This window comes from Arachis ipaensis, chromosome B5 (assembly GCF_059453495.1).
Source record: "Arachis ipaensis isolate K30076 ecotype BB chromosome B5, ASM5945349v1, whole genome shotgun sequence".
In the NCBI taxonomy this organism is placed as follows: Eukaryota; Viridiplantae; Streptophyta; class Magnoliopsida; order Fabales; family Fabaceae; genus Arachis; species Arachis ipaensis.
This window is the reverse complement of record NC_142440.1, coordinates 1,650,926-1,673,846: the sequence shown is the minus strand read 5'-3', so window position 1 is coordinate 1,673,846 and position 22,921 is coordinate 1,650,926. Positions and strand designations below refer to the sequence as shown.

The window sequence follows — 22,921 nt, the reverse complement described above, 5'->3', positions numbered from 1 at the left end:
AAGAATTTTACTTTAAGTTATGTGAGAAAAATATATGAAAAATTAGTAAGTTAAGAAAAAAGATTGATTTATGGACCACTTAGATTCATGATTTTTAATTTTATGAAATAAATTGAGTTATTTAGCAAATTTTAGGAATATTAAGGATAAAATTAAATCAATTGTAATAATAAAAAATTAATTCAAATAGTTTAAACTTGTCTTACGTAACATTTTTTAATTATTATTAGAATAATTATATAATTTTAATAATAAATATTATATATATAAAATTATAGATACTATATTATTACATAAGATAACTTTAAATATTATATCCTACTATTACGATAATAACATATTAATAAGGACATCCTATTAATAATACATAGACAAATTATTGTGTGACACCTGAACAAACTGAATTATGCCACGTGATACTGCTATCTACATCGATATGCTATATGTCACTAGTTGTCATTTTAGTACCTAATTACACGTGGTTGAACAACATATTCTGGTACCTGATATTGATTGCTCACCAAATTGAGAGTAAATTGAATAAGGGTTAACTATTTAATTGTTAATTTGGTATTCAAAAAAATTCGGTCTTTTTTTTTTTTTAACCAAAGATACGAAAATTCGAACTCGCAACCTCTTAGATAAATATGGGGAGTTTATGCCATTTAAGTTATTATTCATTAGCAAAAAAAAAATAAAAAATAGGTCATTGATAAAAAGATTTTTAAAGATGTTATTAATAAAATATTTTTAATATAATTTAAAAATATGATAAAAAATTAATAAATATTTTTTTAAATAATAAAAATTTTTTGTACTTAACAAATGGCTTATTCGATTCAAATGTTTATAGCAATATTTAAAAAATTTATTAAAAAAAATTGAAACAAAATTTAATTTTTAAATTTTTCTATTTTCTTAAAAAAAATAATCATTCACATTAAAATTTTTTTTCTAAAAAATTCACTTAATACAAAATTATTAAATTTTAAAATAAAAAATATTATTTTTTAATAATAATTATAAAAATTTATATTAAAATCTAATTTTTAAAATTTATTTTCAGAATATATTTAATATTTTTAAATTATTTTTATTGATACAATTTTTTAAATACTATTTTGATAATTTAATTGTGGAATAAATTAGGTAGCGTTTGTTTTCGGAGACAGGACACAGAGACATCTTTAAAAAGTATGAGGAATGCTAGAGGGCCAGCAACTTTTGGGATTTATAACCATCAAATAGCCATCAATAAGGCTTTTAATGGTGTAAGATTAATATGAGATTTCATCTAATGGCTCACTCTTCTTTGATGGTTACATACTGGCCAGAATATGATAAAATTGCTAGCCCCCTAGACTTTTCTAAAAAGTATTTGGAAGCAGAGACATGGACACTTAACACATTGTCTCCGAGACAGTTTTTTATATTTTTGTGTTTACTTTTTTACCGAAGGACAATAATGAACACGTGATTTGGAAGAGGGACACGGACTTTTTTTATGATTTGTTTTTTTTTTTCCATAGATATTTTTTATGAGGAATGCTAGGGGCCAGCAACTTTTGTGATTTATAGCCATCAAATAACCATCAATGATGGTTTTAATGGTATGAGATTGATGTGGGATTTCATCCTCACTTTTCTTTGCTCGTTACATGCTGGCCAGAATTTAACAAAGTTGCTGGCCCCTAGTACTATGCTTTTTCTCTATCTTTACGTTCTCCTTCTTTTTTTGTTCAGGTACTCTTTATTTTTTATATAATTTTTTATTGGGTTGGATAATTCATTCTTTTTTATCGTTCTTACTTCAATATAATTTTAATCTTTTATTATATTATTTGATTTGTAATAAAAATAATAACAAAAATAATTAGTCTTCAAATTTTTGAAAGATAAATATTATCAAAGGTAAAATTGATCTTTTAAAATATTAAAAAATAATTTATAAGTTGTAATTAATTTTATATCATTTAAAAAAATCAATTTTTAAATAAAAAAATTTGGTTTTTTAAATAAAAATAAATTTTCATATGTAAAAACTAATTTTTTTTCATATAAAAATAGATTCTTTTTTAAAATTATTTTTTATTTAAAATTAATTTAGCTTATTAACCTAAACGAAATTTTTTATTAATCAAACTCAAATTTATTTTTTTTGTTAATATTAACCATATATATTCTTATATATTATTATATAATTTTTTATTAAAATTTTTTGTCCCTTCAAATTTTTTTTTTAAGTTCTACTCTCATTCTCTATTAAATTAGTTTATACTTAATATAAAAAATTTAAAATTATATAATTATTTTAGTCATTTTATATAATATTTTAATTTTATCCATATATATCCAAACATAATATTGCACGTTATATGTTCGATTATATCTTTAAAAACAAACACTTATGTCAAAGTACTGGCTCCATGTATTTCCTTAGCTTAACCCGTAGTAGAGTATGAATAGTGACTTTTCTTATTCAAGCACGAACACAAACCAAAAAACCAAAGGAAAAAAAAAAGCAGCAGCAGCATGGGTGACGGAGGAAAAAAAAGCAGCAGCAGCAGCATGGGTGACGGAGGAAAAAAAAGCAGCAGCAGCATCAGCAGCAGCATGATCAGAAGTATTTTCCGGTTTCGGATGGGATCCGAAAAGAAAAATTCGGAATACGACGACTTGCTGGAGAAAAGCAACATAGTCGGAGCAATCCATAGAGAAAGGGAAGAAAAAGAGATCATAGAAATACTGCTGAAAGAACCTGCTGGTGAAAACGGTGTTCCTCCTGTGGTTGCCATTACGGGGATTGCAGGAATAGGGAAGACAACACTTGCTCTCCTCGTTTGCGAAGACGACAAAGTCAAAGACCGTTTCGGATCGCCGATTTGGTTAAATGCCGCTGGCAAAACATTTGATGAGCTGGCATCCATTGCAGGACCTGTAAAGGCGGCGGCGACATCCGGCGGGAACCCGTCCTTGCTTGTGCTTGACGATTTAAGAGCTGAGATTAGTGAATCAACAGTGAGCGAGTTAAGGAAGCATGCTGTCTCCGTTGGAGCAGGAGCAATAATCGTAACTACACGTCGCACATGGCAGAGTTTTGGTGACGAAGCTATGCATGTTTTTTCCTTGGCGGGGCTCGATGAAGAACAGAGTTGGTCTCTGTTCACAAGTCTCCGAAGCAGTAACAAACACAAGGAAGAAATAAAAGAAATTCTGCACAACTGCCTTGGAGTCTCACCTCTAGCAACAAAGCTTGTGTCGAAATTTCTCGAGTCCAGGGCCGGGACTCTCGAAAAAGATAAACTCAGCGAATGGCTTCAGTTTCGTCTCCAGCCTCTTGCTGTACAGTTAGTTGCTTATTTGTCCCTTTTCCCTGATGACTATTTGATCCATGCTGATAGATTAATTCATCTCTGGATCGCCGAAGGGTTCGTCCCGCCGAAAGAATCTTGGCGTGAGGTTATCAATGACTTCGTTGACTCGGGTATATTCCAAGACGTGAAACGAGAGGAGGATGGTGACGGCGTAGTGAAGAGCTGCAGAGTGCACCCTTACATGCAGGAGCTGGCATGCTTTGTCGCCAAGAAAAAGAAAGACGAGTTTATCACCACCGGCGTGGAGGAGGAGCCGCTTCTACGAGCATCGTTTGATATGAGGTTAGTCGATTCCGTTTCGAAACTTGATTTGTTCCTTAAGGAGGAGAAGAGAGCGAAGGATCTGAGGACCATTCTTTTTCATGCAATGGTTGAGTCTCCTCTTGTACTTGGCAACCAGCAAGCGGAGCGCATGAATGAGTACACTTGGGATAAGGTGTTGTCCACTTGCAAGGCCCTGTGCGTGTTGGATCTGCAACATTTGGGGATGAATATGGTTCCGAGCTCAATTGGAAAGCTGAAGGACTTAACATATCTTGATCTTTCCCATAATAACATAGAGAAGCTTCCCAATTCCATTACCAAGCTTTCCCAATTGAAGACGCTGAAACTTTCCCGGTGTCACATCCTCAAGGAGTTGCCCAAGGACTTGAAGGATCTAACTAAGCTCACACACCTTCACATTGATGGTTGCGTTAATATTCAGAGCATGCCGCGTGGAATAAACAACCTGACTTCTCTTCAAACTTTGTCCCTTTTTGTTGTTGGAAAGAACGAACCTATGGCATGCCATGAGGAACTCAAGGATCTCAACCAGTTGAGGGGGCACTTGGAAATTATGTACCCGGAGAGGTTGAAACTCCAAGATTATTCATCAAAATGGATGAACCAAAAAGAGCACCTTCGCCGACTCACTTTTAGGTTGGATCAACACGATAAGGGAAACGAGCAGGACCAGGAAAAAGCGCTGCAAGTTCTTGAACCGCATACGAATCTGACCGAACTACACGTTGTAGGCTACAAAGGTGACAAATTTCCTAGCTGGATTCCTTCCCTCGATTGCCTCGTCAAGCTCAGTTTGTACAACTGTTCCACACCGGAACCTCTCCCCCGGCTGGATAAACTTCCATGCCTCAAGGTTCTCGAGCTTCGGAGGATGCATTCTCTGAGATTCATTGCAGAAAAATGTGACGACAGCGTTCAACCGGATTTTCCATCGTTGAAGAAGCTAACACTCTGGGACTGTCCTAAACTCAAAAGTTGGTGGAGAAACGATAATTACACTGATGGAGAAAGCAGAAACTCAATCATCTTCAGCTGCATATCAAGTTTACAGATCCAGTACTGTCCTAACTTGACTCGCATGCCACTATATCCTACTCTTGACGAAATTTTGGAGTTGGTGGATTCAAGCGTGGAACCAATGTGGGATACAATATACTATGAAGAATCCGGAACGGGTTCTAAAGAAGAAAAAGTAGTTCCGTTCTCCAAGTTGAAGTGCATGTTCATAGCAAGCATTCAGAAATTCCCACCGGAGCGATGGCTCGTGAAATTCACTTCCCTTGAGAAACTCCACATTCGAGATTGCTTGCAATTAGAGGCTCTGCCCTCAGGTTTCAAGCATTTGAGGTCGCTGCAGAGCCTCACCATTGAGACCTGCCCCGTTCTTGATCTTGACCAATCCCCTGACGAATGGGAGGGTCTAGAAAAGCTTAATTCCCTGATCATAAGGGAAATCCCCAAGCTCAAGTCCCTTCCAATGGGACTGAAAAAGGTTAAGTCTTTGCGAGAAATCAGGCTTCATGATTGTGCGAGGTTAACCTCTCTGCTGGAAGAGATAGGCAATCTCACCTCACTTGTTAGACTAGAGATTTGTCAATGTGAGAATTTGGCTTCCTTGCCCAAAGAAATTGGAAAGCTCAAATCTCTGGATACCCTGATCATTAAGGACTGCCCCTTGTTAATGCCAAGGTGTCAACCCGATACCGGTAATGACTGGCCAAAGATTGCTCATGTGAAAAATATTGTGGTGAAACAAACTTCTCAAAGACTTTGGGCTGGGAAATTAAGAATGTAATAGTTTCATTACTGCATTTGTATTGTACATTATCATATGATTGTGTGTTATTTATTGCAAATTATTAATGAATTTTTGACATCACTGATCACACCATGTCTCTTTCTATTTCTCTCGAGTATGATTGCAAATGATTGAGTGAGATTCTGAAATTGTGTTATCAGTAATCCTTATTATTAGTAGATAAAGAAGATTATGAAACTTTTATTAATGGCCAACTTATCTCCAATCAAAGCTGAGATGATAAGTAAAGACATGTTAGTGATTCGGTTTGAATCTCATTCAAAGAACCTAGCCGCAAACGGGAATGTTAATCACTTGATCATTTTCTTGAATAAAAAACCTTCAGTTCGTCATCAATTTAATGAAATAATGGATTCTGCTTTTTCATTCTGTTTGGTTCTTTATAGAGTAACTTTTTTTTTCTTTTTTTCAAAATGAGGTGATGAACAAAATGAATGCTGAATACAAACTACAAAGGTCTCCCTTTCTGAATGGGACTGCAAATATCTGATCTCATTGTAGAATCGAAAATCTGAAGGGAAAGGTGCAGCTGTGATGGCATGAATACCATAAGTGGAATGGTTGCAAGTACCATAGCAAGTATTAGAACCAGATGATCTTCTCTTAGCACTGAAACAAGTGCTGCACAAAATGCAACCATCGTGGATACCACGGACAAAAAGAGCGCAAAGAGGCCAGCTAGAATTTTCCATGGCAAGATCCTGAGGAAATCTCTCTCAGCATAAAGCAACGTAAGGATCCAAATAAAAATCAAGACGGAAGTAGCAGAAGCAAAGAGAGACGTTGCATCTGTTATGATTTTTAGGATCAGCCAACGGCAAAAAAGTTGTTTTAACAGATTAGTTCATTTCCTATGCTGACACCACCAAACAATTGAACCATATAAAAGATATGGTAATGGAGCAGGAATCAGAGCGTTTCACTTTTCCCCCCAATGAATTTTTTGTACAGCAAGTCATATGATGAACAAGACTAAGTTTCATTAACAACTACATATAACTTTAACCCGAAACACTAGCTTTTAAGCTGCAGATAAGTTAAATAGAATTCACTCTCTACAGTCTACACACAAACCAAGTAGTTTTCAGGAAAAAATTGCCAAATTAGGAATGAGGGATCATATAACATAAACAGAACCTAAGAGACTATAACATGGGTCAGCTTTAGTACAATTTGAGCTACAAGCTATTCCAAAACACGGACTCGCTCTTGCTATTAGTGTTAGGTTATCTTCCTGCAAATGCCACATGTGGCGGCAAGTATATATTGATCCTAATTGCCACCCTCCACGGCCTCTGCCTGTCCGCTCTGTTGAGGGTCATCAGCTGCAGGCTGATCATTCATTGTTCTGGACCTAAGATCATCATTCCCAGGTAGTTCGCCAAGTCTCTCCTGTAGATTATATTGTATTTTTAGTCAGACATCACAGGCAAATTTTGCATAAGTATTTTTATTTGCTGAATAAACATTCAAATACACATAATTCATTTCAATGGACCTATCCTTTGCTGCCTATTACTCTAGCAGGAGTGCTTATCAATATGCGAAATAAATCAAAATCAAATGTCAAAGAATACATGCTATGCTCGGATACATGGATAGGGTATAAGGAAGAGTAGGGAGAGAAAAAGTAACCTAAATCCTAGGTCACTGGATTTTTATTATTTAAGGGGGAGAGAAGAAAGTTTTCCCCCCAAACTTAAATACTCCTTCCCTTGAATTTGGAAATAAATAGGGGAGAAGTGCTCAACCAAGTTGATGGGAGAAAAAACTCAATCCCCTACTTTTCTAGTGATTTAAGAAATTAACATCACCTTGAGAGCTGCATTCTCAGAGGCTAGCTGCTCATACTCACTTCTGATCCGACTGACTTCTGACCGGAGAGAAGCATTTTCTTCTTTCAAAGCCTCAGCACGCTGAGCTAGCTCATCACACTCAGCCTGGAAACAGCAAACTCAAACAGGAATCAGACACAGGAAAATTATATGATAATCAACCTTCAAAGAAAAAGGATATAGGTTATTCTGTCACCTGCTTGCGCAATCTGGATCTTCGAGCAGATTCCCTGTTAGACTGCTTCCTCCTTTGTCTTTTAAGCTCTCTTTCGTCCTAGAAGGTAACAAGAATATATAAAGGTTAGAAGAGGTTCAAAGAGTAGTGTAACAACAAAACTTTAAAAATAGGTCTGAGACAAATGTTAAGAGCAGTATACCAAAGTTATTATTAATCCGTGAAAGTCCAGATAAAGGCAATTGGTAGTTCAGATCTTATACTCGGGTTATAGTTACATATAAGAAAATAATTTTTTCTTCTTGATAATATGTTGTCAAGGAAGACACATTGTTGATTTGTAGTCAGAATTAACCTGTAGCCAAAGTTGTGACTGAACACTATCTCGTGATCCAGCAGCAACCATCCCTCCAGCAACTGCAGTAGACGGAACCTTTCCACGAAGAGCAGGAATGTTGGATGCTGTCGGTGTGCCCCAATAATCCATTCCTATATTCAAGTTTGTTGTGGGACCAGGAACAGCTCCAGGAACACCGGCTGCAGTGATAGGTATGACAGACATGGTTTGATTAACAACCGCATGAGGTGTATTAATACCCCCATTTTGAGGAGCATGCGCCGAACTGCCATTTTGAGATGGTTCATCTGTAATCCACCAAAAAATGACATAGTTCAGCTATAACAAACATACTTTACAAGTTTACATACAATACCGCATTCCTACATATGAGCCTATAGTAGAACAGGCAACAGCAAGGAGTAATTTATGCCAAACCTTCATAAGAATCCTGTCTGCCCCCTGATTTCAATTGAGACTCCTACCCCACAAAAAAGCAAAAAGATCATCAGTATGTATGGGTAACTAACTGGCATTGTAGAGCACAAAACACAAATGATATATACAACACATCATCAAAGATATATAATCATTAAAGATTTCAAAAGATTGGAGATTTCAAAAACCCAGACCCATTTAATTATCTTCATCCCAAGGCCCCCAAAACAAATGCCTTTAAACATATTTAACATTTACACACGATGTAAATCATATATCTTATATATTATTATATAATAACAGAATTTTTTGCATCCATTAGTAGGTTGATTATTGAAAATACACGAGCCACTTGTACTATGCCTCATGATATGTTATGCTGTTTTATAACAAACTTTTAATAAAAGAAATTTTTCTTTATTTTCTCAGTCATGCAATTCAATGGTTGTAATTTCCTATAGTTTAGAGAGGAAATATTAGGAAATCAGAAGTTGTTGGATGTTCATGCCTCTATAGCATTATCTATATTAGGTAATAACAGTTCTTATTCACACTAGAAATGTCCTAATGGAATTCCATTTCAGCAATATATGAATGTAGTATGCAGAACCACTCTCTCTACTCTTGATCCTGAAATCACCCAAGTTGGCTAAATATTTCTTTACGTATCTTATAGTCCTTCAAGTTTATAATTGATGAAAAAAATCCACAGAAACATCTTGGAAGTACAGTGGTAAGCTGACAAGTAAACTAACTTACATTCTGAGAATTAGCATCACTTCCTTCACTGCTACCTTCACTTGCACTCTCACCACTGAAAACACGAGATTTTGTAACAGTGTAATTAGTCAGTATATATACCACACAGCCAATCCTTCTACAACATTTCAATCTGTCACTCTATAGGACAGAGGCAGCATATTTTTGCTATAAGTTCATAATCACCCGTCCAATTCTGAAGACAAAATTGTGCTCTTGAAGATGTGAGGCTAGAAAAGGTTCCATTAGGTGCAAAACTTTAGTCTACCAAATGAATTTTGGACAAGTTCATTTATCTAGCTTGAGAAACATAACACTATAATACTATTCCATAACCAAAGGGAAAAAAAAAAGCATTATCTTGTCTAGTATAACCTCAACTATTTAGCAGGAATTTGGGAAGCAAGTGCATCCTTTTGGAAACACCAGATTACTATATTGAAATAAGAGGACATAGTTCAACAGTTAGATTCATCAGCAAGACAAATCTTACCTCTTTGAATGAATTCCATTAGCAGAAGTCCCTGTTTTACCGGGCTCATTATTTTTCCCTGTAATCATGTTCAAACTGCCCAAACTTCCTTTTGATCTTTTGATTGGCAGTTTTTCCTTCACCTCAGGAGGCTTCCCATCAGCTTCCATGCTGCCAGGAGTATTTCCCTGCATGCAGACTCATAGATTATTTTTTCAATGCTTGGAACAAGAACAAGTTCTTCAACAAAGAGAAAAAGATATAAAAAGCAAAAGAAACACTAAAATGCAGAAGGGGGAAAACTCACTGAAGCCTCAGCAATACCATTTGGAGAAGGCATGGGAAAAGGGCTAAAAGGATAAGATCCCTGTATAAATAATGTGCAAAAGTGGTTGGTGAACTAGTCAACTAGCTATTCATTATAAAAAAGATAACTTCAATGAACATTTTGGAAACAATACCGGAGGCATGGATGGATGAGCATATATGCCACCATGGGGATACATTGCAACATAGGGATGTGTTGGAGTGCCGTAGGGAGGCATAATATGCTGCGGATAAAAATTTTATCAATTAGGAAGCACAAGGCAGAATTCAAACTTGGATATTTCATAACTTTACAAATTAGTACGATGAAGTATACATTAGTGGCAACACAGCAGAGAACACACAAAGGATGAAGGGTGATAAAGCCAAAGAATAAATTTGTGAAGGATCATACTAAATGTCTAAACTCCCTGCTATCAATACAGTATTATAGGAGTTTTTCGTAAACTTTATTTGAATACAATATCAAGAATGAAAAACTAGGTCATTCAGCTTTATAGATGAATTAAATTTAAAAATAGGCAAAATCCTTGTGAATGATGATTGTAATAGGGCTCACACATAAAAGACCTGCTGTAACCAAATCATGAGGCAAATTTCTCCCAAAGTGGTATGCTACTCCATTCTGTCAGCATATACTGACAAAACGAATGTCCCAAAAATCATAATATTTTTTCTTGATTTGTCATTGGACTACAGCTAATGTATAGACTATTTAGGTCTGTTTATGCCTATAGGTTTGATCAATTATACACAATTTTATTGAGTTAACTTACAATGTTCTAAACTAATGCGTGAATGAACCCATTACCTGGACACCCCACATATATGGGGCAGCTTGGGGACTTGATGCCATAAACCCATGTGGAGGTATAGGAGAATATGCCTGTAAGTGAGCTAAGAAATCAAAATTGACTCTTGACAGCAATCAGAACATGATAAACCACCACTGGCAATTTTTTCATTAAATACCTGAAAACTGGACCATTCGGGATTAACGGCTCCGGTACTGGTGGCTGAAGATTGCTCCTGAAAAAACAACAAATGTTTCTGATGCGACACACAAAGAACCATCAAGTGCCAATACAAATTAAACATGCAAAACTCATTAGACCTGTGAAGCAGGTGGAGGAGTCTTTGACTCCTTCTCTTTTGGTGTTTTATCCATCTCACTGCTGCCCATAATTTTATGCCGCTATCTTACAAAATGTTTACAACTTTACACTTAACCATCCTGTACCATAAACATAGCTTATATTACAAGGCAGCTAAAAGAGACACCATTCTCCAAAACAGGCAACCAAATTCCACCACTGTAAAATCAAGCCTATTAGATAAAGCAGATTTCTATTGTTCAGTGCTGAATTTTTCTACAAAGATACAATTTTTTTATTATACTGCGAGGAAAACCAACCAGTTACTCCATTTTCCCTCCCAACAAATGCCAAACCATCCAAATTCCAACCGTTGATAGAAGCATATGTTATCCACAAACCCTGCATGGCACCTATAATTTCTGTTCACCCTTACCAATAGACTAGTACATTATTCTACGTCAAAACTTACAGAGTAGTGATAACCAGATCTCTGAAAATCCAGCTGAAATTGAAGATTGGGGAGTGATATTCAAACAATTCAACAAGCTGAAAATTTTAACAATCCAATAGAATTGAGCACAAATTAGAGCTGAGAAATTTTCAAATTACCGCTCAGGGAAGCTGAGGGATCCTCCAAAGCTGGGGCAGAAGAAAAATCTGAACCTGATCTGAAAAGGAAAACAACCAATCGAGATGCAAGACAGAACAGTGTGGGGGTGGGGGGTAGAAGGCAAAATTTGAAATTTGTTTGCCTAATCGTAACTGATATTTGGGAATTGCAGAAAAGATGTGATTTTGACTTCGTAAGATAGTTGTGGATGAGAAGGGAACAAAGAATTGCGAAAGATCACGAATTAGGGTTTGTTTTGGTGTTTACAGAGACGAACTATGGGGTCGTGTACGGTGTTCCTGGGCAGTGTAATTTTCGAAATTCCCATTAGCTCCTCCCTTGCCCATCGTAATTGTTTTTTTTTTTTTTTTTCCAATATTCTTTTTTCCTTCTCCACCTCATATATGTAAAAGAGTGTACATTACTATCTAAATGTATTAAGCCTTCTCACGTAAATAAAAAATAATAATTTTAATAATTATTAGTGCATTAATAGGCATAAGTATATTTATTAATTAATTTTCATAAATAAAATATGTAAAATAATTACAAATATAAGTTTGATAAAGATGATAAATATATAATATTTTAACTAAAAGGTTTTGTATTTTAAATCTTCAAAATATGAAAAATATATATTTTTTATAAATTATATACAATAAAAAATATTTTTTAAACAGAAAAAATTATACACCAATTTTTTCTTATATTTTCATTATATATAATAAATATCTTAAAAATAGTTATCTTCACTTACATCTCAACACCTAACTGATTATCAATATAAATTTTTTAACAATTAATATATATATAGATATCAGGGAAAATAATTATTGTTTTCATTTCTATGTTTTATTATTATTGGATAACTTACATAAACTGTTATATTGTAAAACAATTTTAAGTTGTAACTTAATAGGTGAGTGTATATTTTGGGAATTTTTTTAATAAATAAATTATCAATTTACGTAATTTTAATTATTTTAATTACAATTATAAGGAGATAGATAGTTAGATACATTAGGTATCTCATTTACAACAGTAAGATTTTTCTTGGTTTTAGTGTAAACGTATCAACATCATATAATATATAATATGTCAAAAGCAAAAGAAAAAGTCTAGGGACCAGCAGATTTATTAAAATCTGGTCCGTATTTAGTTAGCAAAACAAAAATGAGTAATTTTTTATTATTAGATAAAATCTTACATCATTAAATATACTATTAATGATTAATTGATGGCTACAACTCACAAAATCTGCTCGCCTCTAACACTCCTCATTTCAAAAATGCTTCATCTATATAAGAAGATACATTTAATAGCTATCATCACTCTTTATCACAATCTTCTTAAAATCTTGTTAGTTGTTAGAAATTCTACGAGTAAATGTATTTTTATAAGTGTATATATAAATAGGTATAAAATTGATAGAAAAATTGTAGTTACCTTGAGTGTGATAACCTAATTTTTATGTGCATTCGTCCATGCGAATTTTTTGTTTTTTTTTTGTGACTAAATAGAAAAAAAAAAAAAAAAAAAAAAGAGACAAAACCAAATTAATTGGCTAGGGTCATATCTAAATCTATTAGATGTTGAAGCTCACTCCATGGTTGGCTCCAATTCGAGTGAATGTCCTCGACAGAAGCAGCTGCTTTAGCCATACAATCTGCAACACTATTTGCAGTCCTCTGAATTAAAAGAATAGAGACTCTCCAATTCCAATTCATAACCTCCTGTATATGCTTTGCCAAATCCCATTCCGGAATATCCTTACCAAGCATTCTTTGGTTTACCAAGAAAATAGCTTCTAAACAGTCTGTTTCACAAATAACCTCACGAAATCCACTCTCCCAAGCAAGAAGTAAGCCTCTCCAAATTGCATACAATTCAGCAAAAAGAACACTGCACACTTCGACTTTCCCAGTGCAACCTTTCAACCAACATCCATCAGGATTACGAATGATACAACCAAAACCAGCATAGCCAGAAGGAGGAAACCAACTAGCATCACAATTCAATTTAACAGAATAAGCTGGAGGTGGAACCCAATGCAAACAAAGTGAAGGAGGAGACAGAGATTGATGCATAGCAAAAATAGTGTGAAACTCCCTTACTGAACTACGAATCAAACTCACCACTTTACTAGCACTCCATGAATCATCTATATTAAATAAGTCATGATTCCTGCTTCTCCAAATCCACCATATGGTCGAAAAGAAAAGAAAAATATTTTCACTCCTTGCACCTCTATAGAGCCAATCATGTAAATTCGAGTTATCTGAATACAGGCCTAAAAGGTTCCAGACTTCCTTGGCACTAGGGCACTCCCGAAGACAATGAAGAATTAATTCAGAACCATTCTGACATCGATGACAGGTGCTAGATAAAGCTAAACCACGACCCAAACGAAACTCTGCCGTAGGAATAGCATTATGAAGACTGAGCCAAATCAAGAACTTGTACTTCTCAGGAATATGCAGTTGCCATACCCACAACCAATTATCATGCTCATTCCAGTCAAACTTTCTTTTGGCTAGCCAACTGTACCCACTCCTAGCTGAGTAAAGTCTAGAAGATGCCACACCCCACGACCAACCCGAACTCTCTCCAGCATTCAAATCCGGATTATAAGCATTCAAACGCTGTTTGACATCTTCTGGAATGATAGAGAAAATATCATGGAGATTCCATTGACCATCTTTCCAAACGTCTCTAATAGTTAAATCAGAGTCAGATATATGTACAAAAGGGACATCTTGAGCAATTGGACCCTCAATACTCCAATTGTCAAACCAAAAAGATTGATCAAGTGACCCAACGCACCAAGAGAAGGCATCCTTAAGAGCACCAAAAGCCTTTGAGATACTCTTCCAAACATGAGAAGCATTGCAAGGGACAGGGCCATCTAAAACTCCCTCATTCCTCATATACTTCGCCCTCAATAGAGCAACCCAAGGCTTGTCCTGACAATGAAAAAGTTGCCACACCAATTTACCAAGTAAAGATATATTAACACACGCAGGATCTCTAACACCCAGGCCACCAAATTTTTTTGGAGTGATCACGGTCCTCCAATTAACAAGAGAATGACCTTTACCATCAACTTGACCCTTCCAAAGGAACTGTCTCATCATAGAAGATAATTTATCACAAACCCAATTTGGAAAAAAAGATACCTGCATATGATAGACAGGAATGGATGCTGCAACAGAATTGATCAGGCAAAGTCTCCCTACTTTATTTAGAAGCCTTCCTTTCCAATTAGCTAATCTTCCCCTCACCTTTTCAATCACCGAATGAAAAGAAGCCCTACTGGTACGGGAATGATTAAGGTTAACTCCAAGATATCTTCCTAAGTCCAAAGCAAAACGTATTGAAGAAACACTAGTAAAAATATCTCTTCTATGAGCAGTCACATTTTTAGAACAAAAAGCTTTAGACTTTTCAAGATTCACTTTCATGCCAGATGCCTTGCAAAAAATGTTAAGAGAATGCATGACCATTTGGACCTGACTCTTTGTAGCCTGACAGAAGAGTAAGAGATCATCTGCAAACATCAAATGAGAAAATTTTGGGCCACCCCTAGTGACAGAAACTGGTTTCCACACACCCTCGACCACCTTATGAGATATATAGCAAGCAAGTCTTTCCATACAAAGCACAAATAAGTAAGGAGACATTGGATCGCCCTGTCTAAGCCCCCTTCTAGGAGCAAAACTATCCAATCTATTCCCATTCCACATAATAGAAAGAGATGATGCACGGACACAAGTCATAATCAAATTAACAGTGATGATAGGAAAACCAAAAGCAATGAGAGTACTCTCCAAAAACCTCCAATCCACCCTATCATAAGCTTTTTCAAGATCAATTTTAAAAGCAAGAGTACCTTTCTTGGATTTTGTGTGCTTCATAAAATTCAGAATTTCTTGGGCCACAATAATATTATCAGGAGCACCACGACCCGGAATAAAACCTCCTTGTAAAGGACTAACAATATCTGGAAGAAAAGGCCGAAGTCGGTTAGTCAATACTTTTGTGACAATTTTATAAACAACATTACACAAGCTAATAGGCCTAAAATCCTTCATAAAGGTAGGGTTATCAATTTTAGGAATAAGCACAATCAGAGTTTCCATGATGCTAGGATTTAAGAACTCTCCCAAAAAAGCACTCCGAACAATATTCCAAATCTCAGTGCCTACTATCTCCCAATATTCTTTAAAAAAATAAGCTTGAAAGCCATCTGGACCAGGAGCCTTAAAAGGGCTCATACTAAATACTGCTGACTTGACTTCCGCAAAAGAGACATGGTCAATTAACCTAGCACAAGCCTCAGTACTTAGTGTGGGCATCGGAACATCCCCTAAAAAATCAACCTCAACCTCTTCCGTTGTACCAAAGAGATTCTTGTAAAAAGAGAGAGCTTCTTCCTGGAGAATATCTGGATCAGTAGACCAAGACCCATCTCTAACATATAATCCATGTACTCTATTATGATTTCTACGTACCAAAGTCTGAAGATGAAAGAATTTAGTGTTTCTATCCCCATACTTGACCCACTGCTCTCTAGATTTCTGGTACCAAAAAAGTTCCTCTTGCAACAAAAGCCTATTGTAATCTTCCCTCAGTTCAGCTTCTTTAATTCTCAGAGATAACACATCGGTAACCTCCAAACGCCGTTGAATCTGATCAATCTGATATTCCAGCTTATTTTTTCGCACAAAAATATTTCCAAAAATCTTTGAGTTGAAGTCCAAAGAAGCCTGTTGAACCATCTTAAGCCTTTCGGTAACGCCTCCAAACTCTTGATTCCAAGCCTTACTAATAACATGTTTATAAGAAGGATGTGTTGCCCACGCAGCTTGAAACCTAAAAGGACGTGAACCTTTCACTCTGGGGCTACCATGACAACGAACTAAAATAGGACAATGATCAGAATGAAGCCTGCTAAGAATTTCAGAATAACCCTCAGGAAACATTGTCATCCACGCCTCATTAACTATAGCTCTATCCAACCTTTTAGCCAAGTCCCTGCCAGCCTGAACTGCTCTATACCAAGTATATCTCCTACCAGTCACTTTAAGATCAAAGAGCTCACAGTCATCTAGAGTAGTAGCTAATAGACTAGCTCTGTGAGAAGAAAAATAAGCACCTGTACTCTCATCTGGTGCCACAATCTCATTAAAATCACCAACGGCCATCCATGTTCTATTATGGCCTGAATTAATAGAACGCAAATGATCCCAAAGCATACATCTTTTTTCGAATTGAGGACTCCCATATACTACACTACAAAGCCAAACTAAGTTACCCACACTCACTTTTACTGTGATACATTGGTCAATTTGATCAATAACCACACAAGAAGCATTAGCAATAGAAGATAGAAACCAAATGCCACCCCTGTGTCCTACTGCTTCCTCAATACCAACACAATGAAAACCCAACTTATCCCAAAAATTCTTCAAATTATTAAACATGGTATGAGTCTCAAAGAGAAAGAAGAAAGATGGTTTATATATTCTCACCAAATTTTTGCAATGCACACGGGCCATCTTGTTAGACGCACCCCTCACATTCCAGGCTATGATATTGAAACTATCCATAAAAACAACAAAAAGAGAGCTCCAATAACAAACCCGAGACTCAACATGATGTCCCTGTCTTCGACGATCCTGCCTTTAATGGACTCTCAAGTTGCAGCCCAATTTTCTCCGTCGAAACTTGCACCATACCCGCCGTCGATGCTCCATCCTTATCTACTGGTGAATTCTGCAAAGAGTTTGGGCGAGGACGCTTTCGCACAGTGCCATTTGTTGTCTCACCTTGCTGCTGATGATGAACATTGTGCCGGGTCCCCGAAGAAGCCACACTAACCGGTTTTCCAATATTGATGCCCCTGCTTAATTTTACTTTGGATCCAGTTGCATGTGTTGTACGTTGGTGATTAGGCCTTGTCCAACTATTGGTAGCCTTGTTAGGAGTCTTCTTTACTTTTGGTTGGACCTGATGGGTGCTAAGAGAAGGCTTTTGACCCATTTTATATTTTCCTTTCCTAATCACTTGAGTCCAACCTTCTAAATCCTCATGTTGTGCATGGTCTACATGAACAGCATGCAAATCACTCTCCACCAAATCCGGGACAGTAACATTTACAGTCTCATCTCCAAGATTCTTGCCAAAATGAAAACTTTCCTTTTCCACATGTACTGGATTTTTTGAATTTGAGTTTTCTGGCTGCTTTGCTACATCGCTGATCACCTTGGCATTAGTTCCTCCTCCTGCATTGCTGTCAGTCTTGCACACCTTCATATCATGACCAAACTTGAGACAGGAGCCACAAATAAGGTGAAGACTTTCATATTCAACCTCATATTCAACACCTTCAACAAGAATCTTCTTAGTCACTGGCAATCCTAAATCTATCTGAACACAGGCTCGAGCATATCGTCCTCTTTCAGCTAATTTTGTTGCCAAATCAACCTTAACGGGAATGCCAACTGCAGCCGCAACACGGAGCATTGCATCTTCTTGGTAGCACCAAATTGGTAATCCGGAAATTCTAATCCACACTAAAGTTGCTCCAAAACAGTTTTCACTTGATCTAAACTCTTGATCCCAAGGCTTCACAGCCACATAATTTCCCTCGATCATCCACGGACCTCCTAAGAGAACCTTTTCTCGCTCCTCAACTACATCAAACTTCACAAGAAAGTAGTCAAATCCCACGTCCAATAAATCAAAACCTCCCTTAATCCTCCATACCGTTCGGAGTTTATGAGACAATGCAGTGTAGCTATAATGTTTACCTAGCACCTTAATCACTATAGCATCCTTATAAGGTTCTGCCAAGCAATTCTTAGCTTCTTGGGTAAACGTGACACTCGGTGGCAAGAGATCTCCTTGCTTCCCAGAAACTACCGCAATGTTATCTCCCGATAAAGTTTCAACAAGTGAAAAAGCTTTAGCAATCTTGGAACCCACAACTTTGTCCCTGAAAGAAACCTTCAAAGGCTTAGAAACCCCTCCCGAAATATGATCCTCCTTTTCCCCTGATGCAATCCCTCCCCCGCTCTCCCCCTTATCTCTTCCGCCGATATTACCGGCTGCCTCACCGTGTTTCACCCTCAAAGTCTCTTCCCCGCTCACTCCACCGCTCATCTTCGATTTTCAAAATTGTACAGAGTACGGAGTACGTACTCCCACTAAACCCTAAACGCATGCGAATTTTTTGTTTGAGTTAAAGAACTTATATTAATAAATATAAGTCTACATGGTACGAAATTTTTTACTTAAAAACAATGATTATATCGGTTGATGCTTATATTTTTGACATAATTATAGCCAGGCGGAACTACATTGTAAAAAAGGAAAAATAATCTCTCTAATTTTAATTTTTTATATGTAATTTATATGTGAATTTTAGTTTATTCATTTTAGTTTATTCATTCTTAAAATTTTATTTTAATCTTATTTTATTACATAAATATTTTTTATTTCTCTAATATTTTGTCTAACTCTTTTTTAATTATAACTCAACAAGTTATAAAATCCTATAAAAAAGTAAATAATATTAAAAAATTGTGACGTTTTCAATTTAGCTCAATTTTTAATTTGTATATGATTTTGAGTTTGGTGATTTAAAAAAAATAACATAATATCTTTATTTACTAAAATAATATTTAAAATTCATTTTCATGTATTTTAATTTAAAAAAATTAAAATATAATAACAAAGGCAATTTGTGTATGGAAAATTTGTTTTATGAAAAGTAAAAAAAAAAGATGAATTCACTTTTTTTAAATAAAAAAAATTGCAATCCATCTCCAATGGTTTTGTTTCTTAAATTTTGTTTTAAAAAATTACAATTTGTCCTCAACAAATTTTATCTATTTTCTTATTTCTAAAAATTATCAACAATCTCATTTTTTTGTAGAGATTTATTTATTTCGTTTGTTTTTATAATTTTGTTAAATTTATAATCAAATTTTTATATATTTTTTAATTAAGATTTTATATTATTTTTAATTTTATAGTTAAGTCTTTGTCAAATATTAATTAAGTTATTAATTTTAATATTTTTATTTAAAAAATTTAATTATAAATTAATAATAACACAAAAATTCAATTAAAAAAATATAAATCTAATTACAAATTTAGTCAAAACCAGCAGAATAATTAAAATTTTTTAAGATTTTACCTCCAAACAAATTATTTTTTTCGTCCTTTTACGAAGTCTTACAATTTTGAAATTATTTTAAATTTTAAATAAATTATGAAAAATGAATAGCGGAGAGCTGATCGGTTGAGCTGTTGAAGGGTTTGCAGGGTGCAGCGGTGAGCATCCCCTGACACTGAGGCCGAGACACCGTTTCAACTTTCAAGTTACCCAATATATCCAAAACGACACCGTTTCTTCAAATTCCAAACTTCCAATGGCGGCACCCACAAAACGAGACGAGCAAGAAGCTCTACGCCTCAAGTCCCTGGCGGACTCCAACTTCACTTCCTCCAGAGACCTCAACGCCGCCTTCAACTACGCCAAGCGCGCCCACCGCCTCGCCCCAAATCTTCCCGGCGTCACCGAGACCCTCGCCGCCCTCACCGTTCTCCGCGCCGCCGCCTCTAAGAACTCCCCTTTCCCTGACTGGTACGCCGTCCTCGGTGCTGAGCCCTTCGCCCCCGCCTCCGTCCTCCGCAAGCGCTACAAGCAGCTGGCGCTCCTGCTCCACCCCGACAAGAGCCCCCACGTGGCATCTGATGAGGCATTCAAGCTCGTCGCCGAGGCCTTCCGGTTGCTCTCCGACAGGGCATGGAAGAGGGACTACGATGTCAAGCTCAGGTTATGCACAGTACTTGATAATAGTTAGTTAGGAGTTTGTTAAGTTAGTTAGATTCTGTTGGATGGCTGTGCTATTGTAAATAGGGAGCATGGACACTATGGTGCTCTTGTCTTCTTGTATATGTGAAGTGTATGCTGAATTGTTAATGATGTATGAGCTAGCTTTATTGATATTGTCAAGTTTAATGCAGGTTGAGGATTCTGGATGAGAAGGAGAAGGAGAAGGTTGGTGAAGAGGACATGGATACATTTTGGACTGCATGCTCCACTTGCAGGCTCTTGCACCAGTTTGAGAGGAAGTACCTGGGACATAATCTGGTATGCCCCTCTTGCAGGAAGAGTTTTAAGGCTGTGGAGGTGGGTAGTGATGATGATGGGTCTGAAGAAGAGGAAAAAGAGGAGGAGGAGGAGGAGGAGGAGGAGGAGGAGGAGGAGGAGGAGGAGGAGAAGGAGAAGGAGGACGGGGAGGAAGAAGAAGAGGTAGAGAGAGCTGAGAAGGGTATGATTGGGAAATTGAAATCAAAAGAGGTGGTGGATGATGATGAGAGATTGTGGGATTTTGTGTCGAGGAGAAAAGCCAAGAGTGTGAAAGGGAAAATGGGCGTTGAAAAAGATGGAGGCTTGTGGAGGAGCCAGGGTTTGAAGGGCGGAATTGAGGGTGGTGAAGTGAGAAATGAGGATTCTGAGAGCAAAGGAGAGGGTGTTGCGGGAAGCTTGAGAAGTGGGGATTTGAGAACGCAGACTAAAGGGAAAGTAGGTATTGAAAAAGGGGGAGGCTTGATGAAGAGCAGGTGTTTGACGGGTGGAGTTGAGAGTAATGAAGTGGGAAATAAGGTCTTGGAGAGTGAAAGAGAGGGTATTGGAGGAAGGTTGAGAAGTGGGGATTTGAGAAAGAGGAAGCATATGGTTGGGGAGGTGTTGGACAGTTCAAAACCCAAGAGGGTCAAAACTGGGGAGGAAATGATGACATTGGCTGAGTTTCAGTCTGAAGTAAAGCGAACAGCTCGGCAGAAGATGAAGTTGAAACTAAAAGAAAATGGAGAAGATCATGAAACAGAGAGGAGGAGCAAGCGGCGGGAAAGATTTGGTGAGTTGAAAAATAACAAGGATTTAGAGGCTGGGGAATGTAGGAGTATGAAGAAGAGCGTGAAGCCATTAGTCAAGGGGATGAAAGAGGACTCTCTGAAGAAAAAGGAAGCGAGACCTGAGAAGCACGGTGATTCTGGTGGAAGGGACTTGGAGACTATCACAGTGGTGGATTCGGATTTTTATGATTTTGACAAAGATAGAACTCATAGAAGCTTTAGGAAAGGTCAAATGTGGGCTGTATATGATGATATTGATGGAATGCCAAGGCATTATGCCTTGATTGATGAAGTTTTTTCAGCAAACCCTTTTCAAGTGAGTATAAGTTGGTTTGATCTGCAAAACAATGGGGTTGAAAAGATTATTAGTTGTGAGAAAATGGGGTTTCACATGCCTTGTGGAAGATTTAAAGTTACCCAGAAGGCTTCCATAAATTCAGTAAATGTATTTTCTCATGTTGTGGACTGTGATCGAGCAGCACGCGAGGTCTACCAAGTTTATCCAAAGAAGGGCTCAGTATGGGCACTTTATGGTAAGGCAACTCTTGATGCAGATGAACAAAATTTTGCAGCCAAGGGTAAGAGATGCTATGACATTGTTGTATTCTTAACAAGTTACAGTGAAATCTCTGGTCTGAGCATGGCATATCTTGAGAAGGTTGATGGTTACAAGACTGTATTTAAGAGACAAGAGAGGGGAAGTCATGCTATTAGATTTCTTGGAAAGGATGACCTGTGGTTAATTTCTCATCAGATTCCTGCTCGAAAATTATCTTGTAATGATACTCCTGAACTTTTGAAAGATTGTTGGGAACTTGATCCTGCTTCACTTCCCTCGGATTTACTTACTATAGGTGGCATAGATAATTGAGGTGAATAAACCTTTTTGGTTATGTAGTTCTAAATTTTCAACTGAAGGACTCTAGCAGCTTAATTGTTGGTCTTACTTCAGTTACTTCATGTATTCTTGTGGTGGATTACTTAATGATTTTAGGGATCATTTTTTCCAAAAAGGAAAAAGTAGAAAATATCTTAGGAAAACTAGCTGCCTTGTATAGCCTGAATTAGTTAGATTTGCAGATTCTCTGTTCATATATTTTATTAACTGTTCATTTTGTCTATTTTTACTACTAGTTATGGTGAGGCCCTTCTAATAGTTTATACAGTCTCCACTGACAAGGTAGTGGTCGAAAGTTTTAACGCATCAATATCTGCCTTGGCCAATGTAAAACTTTGTTGCATCCGAATGCATGGACACAATGCAATGACATCTTTAAATCTATGCAACCAACCCGACCTAGTGGAAAAAGCTTCATTAAGTAAGATGGAAGTCCTTCATGTGTAGAAAATTTGGATGACTAACCAAATTTTACTTATCTGCAGTTCTCTTGAAAGAACATGTGGTTTTAAACAAAAGCTGATGCACTTAGCTTCTATTCTGTCTGTTCTGTTCTCTTCTTTAA

General features: G+C 36.5%; 3 protein-coding genes and 1 pseudogene across 10 annotated transcripts; 2 read left to right on the top strand and 2 right to left on the bottom strand.

Moving 5' to 3' along the window:
* The first annotated feature begins 2,433 nt into the window (after positions 1–2,433).
* LOC107642364 (putative disease resistance protein RGA4) lies at positions 2,434–5,545 on the top strand. Its single transcript, XM_016345696.3, has one exon. The coding sequence runs from the start codon at positions 2,533–2,535 to the stop codon at positions 5,452–5,454; it is 2,922 nt and encodes a 973-aa protein (XP_016201182.2). The 5' UTR covers positions 2,434–2,532; the 3' UTR covers positions 5,455–5,545.
* Positions 5,546–6,377: 832 nt separating this feature from the next.
* LOC107642363 (bZIP transcription factor 16) lies at positions 6,378–11,937 on the bottom strand. Of its 8 annotated transcripts, none has more exons than XM_016345689.3 (15): positions 11,528–11,934; positions 11,388–11,420; positions 11,236–11,317; positions 10,936–11,055; positions 10,794–10,850; positions 10,633–10,707; positions 9,956–10,045; positions 9,802–9,861; positions 9,516–9,682; positions 9,023–9,077; positions 8,264–8,306; positions 7,844–8,133; positions 7,510–7,587; positions 7,293–7,418; positions 6,378–6,870 (listed from the first exon to the last, which is right to left on the bottom strand). In XM_016345689.3, the coding sequence occupies exons 4-15, from the start codon at positions 11,002–11,004 to the stop codon at positions 6,751–6,753; spliced, it is 1,230 nt and encodes a 409-aa protein (XP_016201175.2). In that variant the 5' UTR covers positions 11,005–11,055; positions 11,236–11,317; positions 11,388–11,420; positions 11,528–11,934; the 3' UTR covers positions 6,378–6,750. The 8 variants fall into 8 exon arrangements, with proteins under 8 accessions (XP_016201175.2, XP_088345023.1, XP_016201178.2 ...); XM_088488897.1 differs by having other exon boundaries at positions 7,844–8,025; positions 11,528–11,932; XM_016345692.3 differs by lacking the exon at positions 11,236–11,317 and having other exon boundaries at positions 11,528–11,937.
* Positions 11,938–17,290: 5,353 nt separating this feature from the next.
* Positions 17,291–18,692, bottom strand: LOC148563194 (uncharacterized; annotated as a pseudogene).
* A 1,142-nt stretch (positions 18,693–19,834) lies between these two features.
* LOC107642362 (DNAJ heat shock N-terminal domain-containing protein) lies at positions 19,835–22,591 on the top strand. Its single transcript, XM_016345687.3, has 2 exons — positions 19,835–20,373; positions 20,565–22,591. Exons 1-2 carry the CDS (start codon positions 19,967–19,969, stop codon positions 22,327–22,329), a joined length of 2,172 nt encoding a protein of 723 aa, XP_016201173.2. The 5' UTR covers positions 19,835–19,966; the 3' UTR covers positions 22,330–22,591.
* The last annotated feature ends 330 nt before the right edge of the window (positions 22,592–22,921 follow it).

Excerpts from the sequence above, each read along its gene's own strand:
- LOC107642364 (XM_016345696.3), top strand. The coding sequence starts at position 2,533 with ATGGGTGACGGAGGAAAAAAAAGCAGCAGCAGCAGCATGGGTGACGGA.
- LOC107642363 (XM_016345692.3), bottom strand. The coding sequence starts at position 11,004 with ATGGGCAGCAGTGAGATGGATAAAACACCAAAAGAGAAGGAGTCAAAG. Across the intron at positions 10,708-10,793 it reads CCGAATGGTCCAGTTTTCAG|GCATATTCTCCTATACCTCC; the intron begins GTATTTAATGAA and ends GCTCACTTACAG. Across the intron at positions 9,862-9,955 it reads CTCATCCATCCATGCCTCCG|GGATCTTATCCTTTTAGCCC; the intron begins GTATTGTTTCCA and ends TTATTTATACAG.
- LOC107642362 (XM_016345687.3), top strand. The coding sequence starts at position 19,967 with ATGGCGGCACCCACAAAACGAGACGAGCAAGAAGCTCTACGCCTCAAG. Across the intron at positions 20,374-20,564 it reads GACTACGATGTCAAGCTCAG|GTTGAGGATTCTGGATGAGA; the intron begins GTTATGCACAGT and ends AGTTTAATGCAG.